The 5,171-nt window shown below is 45.1% G+C and overlaps 1 protein-coding gene across 1 annotated transcript; it reads left to right on the top strand.

Moving 5' to 3' along the window:
- The first annotated feature begins 1,101 nt into the window (after positions 1 to 1,101).
- On the top strand, positions 1,102 to 1,536 carry LOC134480597 (small cysteine and glycine repeat-containing protein 6-like). Its single transcript, XM_063268163.1, has 2 exons — positions 1,102 to 1,180; positions 1,268 to 1,536. The coding sequence occupies exons 1-2, from the start codon at positions 1,102 to 1,104 to the stop codon at positions 1,534 to 1,536; spliced, it is 348 nt and encodes a 115-aa protein (XP_063124233.1).
- Positions 1,537 to 5,171: the final 3,635 nt, after the last annotated feature.

Here is a 5,171-nt window from a genome sequence, read left to right as displayed (position 1 = left end):
CAGGAGAACTGGTCATGGTTGCTGTGACAAAGAGCGGCAGGCTGAACACCTCAGCTACCACCCAGTCTCTGATAATTGAAGAGTCATAACACATGGACACTTCTGCTATTGACTTTGTGACAAATGGCTATAAGATAGGGCTTAGCACTCGGCATAGAAGTTATCTGCTTACACAGATGCTATGGCTGTAGTGTGGCTTTCTGCAGGGGTGGGGACTAAGCTTCATTTGTACTTCATTCTTGGGTGTATTTCAGTGGTCTTCTAACACTGTTGTGTTTTCTTATTATTCCCAGTGTCCCATTTATGATCCCATAGAAAGGCACTACACCATAGGGGACAAGTGTCACTCACAACCAGGAGGCACAGGACCAAGGGCTGTCCATAGGCATCATTTGTGCAGGTAGACTTCACATGGCTGATAGTACAACAGCAGCCAGGTATCGTGAAATTCTGGAAGAGTCCTCTTTTGACAAACTTTTGAGGGGACTTTCACTATCTCTCTTAAAAAAAAAAACAAACAAACAACAAAAAACCAAGAAACCTTGTCTATTTAAATATTCTTTGCAGCGCTGGGATCAAACCCAAGCTACTGCACATGTGGACCAAGTGCACACTGATTCTGGAAATATTAGTTTTGAGGCCTCTGGTTGGCAGGTCCTCGGAAAATATTTCTTTGCATCATCTCTGCTGGGATCAGTGATGACCTGGAAAGGCCGTGGGGAAGGGATGGTTTCACGAGTCCAGTCATGCTAGGTTCAAATAAAAACTTCCTCCAGGGAGACTCTCCTTGGCTGTGTAGACAATAGTACGTAGGCAAGCTATTCCAGAACCCAGCTGTAAATATGTTTTCAGAACAAATAAACCCAGAGCTAAAATTAAGCTGTTTGTGAGGTTAAAGGTCCCGAAGAAGGAAGGAAACCTGAAGTGCTGAAGAATTCTCTCGAGGAAGCCGAGATAAACTATAGAAATCACGTGCTTGGGTCATGCCTGCCCCAAGATGGTATATAAGCCCTGCCCCCAGCAGAAGGCGGCATCAGATCATCCTCTCCTCTCCTAAGTTGCTCTTTCATTCACTTGATCCAAGTCCTCTCTACTGACACCATGGGTTGCTGTGGTTGTGGAGGTTGCGGCGGCTGCGGTGGCTGTGGCGGCTGCGGTGGCTGTGGCGGCTGCGGTGGCTGTGGCGGTTGTGGCGGCTGCGGCAGCTGCGGTGGCTGTGGCGGCTGTGGCAGCTGTGGCGGTTGTGGCGGCTGTGGTGGTTGTGGAGGCTGCGGTGGCTGCGGTGGCTGCGGCGGCTGTAGCAGCTGCACCTCCTGCAGGTGCTACCGGGTCGGCTGCTGCGGTGGCTGCTGTGGTGGCTGCTGTGGCTGCTGTGGCTGTTGCAGGCCTGTGGTCGTCTGCTGCCGCCGCAGCTGCTGCCGCCGCTCCTGTGGCTGTGGCTCCTGTGGCTGTGGCTGCGGCTGTGGAAAGGGCTGTTGTCAGCAGAAATGCTGCTGCCAGCAGAAGTGTGGCTGCAAGAAGCAGTGCTGCTGCTAGCATGGCTGCTGGCCTCCTGGCCTCCGGGCAGGCGATGGTAGGAGCGAGGTTCACATACTTCGATTTTAGACTATGTAGTATAACCCTTTCCATTTCACCTACCAAGCTGTAGGGCTTAGTAGAAACACATCAGAAGATTAAAACAAGTCTATCCTGTGCAGCTGTGTAACCACGGATAAGTAAGTCAGCCTCCCTGAATTTGCTCATTTATTGATGAAGTAATGGACTTGAACTCGGAATCTCTTCCACATTAATAGCATATGCATCTATGGAGTCCTGAAAGCTGAACTCAGGGCCCTTCCACCTTCAAACATGGACGATTCCTGACACTCGTGTCACATGTGTAACACGGACACAGGGAACGTTATAATGTGTTTATATTTTAAAAACCCACCCTCAGCCCGCTATGAACTTACTGCCAGCTCTAGTCTGCTTTGTAATGAAAACAGGACAGAGTTTGTGAAGGTCCAGAAAATTCACGTTAATGATCTCAGCTGACTGAAAGCGATTTTAATATGTTCTATTATTTTGAAACATTTACCTCTTCAAGGAATGCATGAACTTATATATCTGCTTACATTGGCTGTATACTCCACACGTCTTAACTTTCAAGTGTTCCCTCTTTCCCCAATATAATTTATTAATAAAACAATGAAAAAATATTGTTTCACTGTCTATTATTATTATTATTATTGTTATTACTTTGCAGACTTTTGGAAATGATATTTGGGAAGACAGGTTGCAGACTCCAGGAGAGTTTGTCTCCAGAAGAGAGACAGAGTTTGACACTGAATAGAATAAGGAAGTGAATGCTACTGAAATAGACACAAACATGTACTTATACCGAGTCAACAGAATTTTTTTTTTGATGTCAACAATCCTGGTTAGTTTCAGGTGGGCCAAGGGCTCTTTATTTATTTATTCAGGAGATGGGGTGGAGAAGGTATTGGGCATAGTAAGTGCACGACTTCTTAGATTGGTAAGTTGTTTCCAGTCTATGGCAGAAAACGAGGTGGGTGGACCTAGTCCTTGCAAGGCAAGTTGGCTTGAAAGTGGCATGGTTTCTTTCCCCCTCTTTCCAGTGGTTTGAAGTAGTCACGTGGTCTTAACTGTAAGTGGATATGTATAAATAAGTGTGGAGATGAGAGGAAAATTCATAAATATATATTCATATATGTATATCACTATGTCAGTGGCCCCCTATGCTATGTACTCTGTGTGTCATATGTAGCTCATGCTTTATCAAGACATGCTAAGGCAGCCTTACTACCTATTCATATCCCTTGAATTCTTGCTGGGTTGGTTCAACCGGTTAGACTTCATGGGTAAGACCTGGCTTATCTCATGTGAACCCTTTTCGTGACGGAGGGTTGAGCAGATAGCTGGGGAGGCCTGACTTACATGAGAATATTACGTCATTCTAGACTCACAAGCATAAACGCAGTTCAAACTGTTTTCAAACGATCCAATGTTGCAACCTAGATAGTCTAAAAAGTCTTCTCCATATCCTTGAATAGGACGGCTCTGTCTTCTTTGTTATGCATTTCAGTGTCTGTCCAGTTGTCCTTCCTGTAAACAAAGTGGTATTTCCCCATGGCCATCTGCATCTGAAACCTGGAGAGGCAATGACTAGACGGCGGAGAGGGACCACAGCACAGACTGAGCCTTCTGTGTTTCATGGTTCCCTTGACAGTTCAACAGACCTTAAGATGCAGTTGTAAGGACAGTAGTGAGGTGGAACCCAGGCTCTGCCTCCAGCCTGGAGTGTGGGGTAGGCACTATGAAACCAGGGACGGCGGCCTCCTGACCTGCACCTAAATCAGTGTTTGGACATGACCGCTCCAGGAGCTGCTGCTCTCCTCCAGTAGTCTAGTTATGTTCTGGGGAGGCTTCCTGCAGACAAGCAAAGCCCCTTGCCTGTCCTCCGGCCTTTTCAACATGACATACAGAATCCCGCAACTGCATCTCTTCTCACTTAACACAGCCACAAGAATTTTGATTCTTTTTTTCCTTTTTGGTGAGTGGCTGACATGGTTACAAGAATGTTTCTGTCATCACACCTTTGTCAAATTCTAACCATTCTCAGTGCCTAACAGAACAATGGTTCCTGCCTGTCTGAGTAACCTCCTTTCTTCTGAACTTCCTCTGGTTTTGTCATGCCACGTGCCAAATAATTAGTGTACTTTCCAATAACTGGTTTTCGTTAAAAAAAAAAAAAAAAAAAAAACCTTTTGGTTTTAGCTCCTTTGGTTGCAGAAAAAAAAAAAAAAAAAAACCAACCAACCAAGCGAACAAACAAAAACCAACCAACCAATCAAAAAACAAAACCCAGAAACCAGAGAGTAGGAAAGGAGAATTGATTGTGAGATTACAGGCCAGGACTGCAGTTGTTCTTTGTAAGGTAAAAAGCAAGATATAGCAAGCCCCTGGGAGGTCCCTCCTCTCCACACGCACGTGTTTTTCACCAGACCCCCAGTAAATGCAGCAGACTCTACTACTGTAATCATCATCATGTGCAGCAGAATCTGTGGAATCTGTTCTGGGGGCAGAAGGAGGGTGTTGTAGGCAGAGCTGGCTGATGTCTGTGTGTTCTTCAGGATGTATTCATTTGAATCTTACCAGCTACCCGTACTCAGGTACGGCCCCATGACTCATCTTCCAGTGAATGAACAGAATGCAGCAGGCAGGATCAGACAATCAAGAGAGCAGCTGCAGTTTCAAACCTGGCCTTCGTGTACATGGGGGCCTAGATTCAGATGCTTAGCCACGCCTCTTGGGGACCCCCCATCAACGCAGCCTCCTGTGGGCTATGGTGACCACTCAGTGTGAACGAGCACTTTTGCACCTGAAGCTTCTTCCAGTTGATAAGGTCTTTCCGTGAGGGCTCACGTGCTAGGAGGAAAAGAGCATAGAGTCACAGTCTAGAAAAAGAAACCGTGGTACATGGTTCAAGGTCTGAAAAAAGCCAGACAGCATCGTGTTCCGGCCAGTCTCCCTACTGTTGCTTTTATCAGAGTTCCCATGTTTGGTCACTGCTTTCTGGTACCATTAGCCAAACCTCCCAGATGTTGTAGGTTAGTTGTGTACAAATGTTCTACTTTATAAGACTGGAAGAATTCAGGATAAAAATGCTGTATGTGAGACAACAGCCTGAAAGGAAACACGAACATTTAGAGTAATCGGGAATACTTGGAGAGAACTGTTTTCCTTAATTTTATAGAATGTTCATATTCTTACTGAATAACTCTAAAATAAGGATACTTTATATAATGTCCTTATCTTATCCAATAATATTGACATATGAAAAGTAGTTTAATCTAATTGGATATACCTTTTGTCTTCTTTTTACAAGGCTCACCAGTAAAGGAATATTTTAGGAATTATGTCACACAAGCCCATTTTTTTTTATCACTTTTAACTCAACTACATTCATGTATAAATTCGCCACTCAGCAAACACAGATTTGTTTCCCTGCCTGTTCCCCCTCATCCTATCATAATATGATTATTGGTTCCCGTCATAATCCCCATAATAACATCCTGCCCTACTGGACTCTGAACTGCTTTCCACAGCTCATTTTTCATAAGTGGTAAACTTTAACCAGAACATGGGGATAAAAGGCCAGGCAGCACTAC

The sequence above is a fragment of the Rattus norvegicus genome, chromosome 9 (genome assembly GCF_036323735.1).
Source record: "Rattus norvegicus strain BN/NHsdMcwi chromosome 9, GRCr8, whole genome shotgun sequence".
Classification (NCBI taxonomy): Eukaryota; Metazoa; Chordata; class Mammalia; order Rodentia; family Muridae; genus Rattus; species Rattus norvegicus.
The sequence above is the reverse complement of the archived record's forward strand: the minus strand, read 5'-3'. Positions and strand labels throughout refer to the sequence as shown.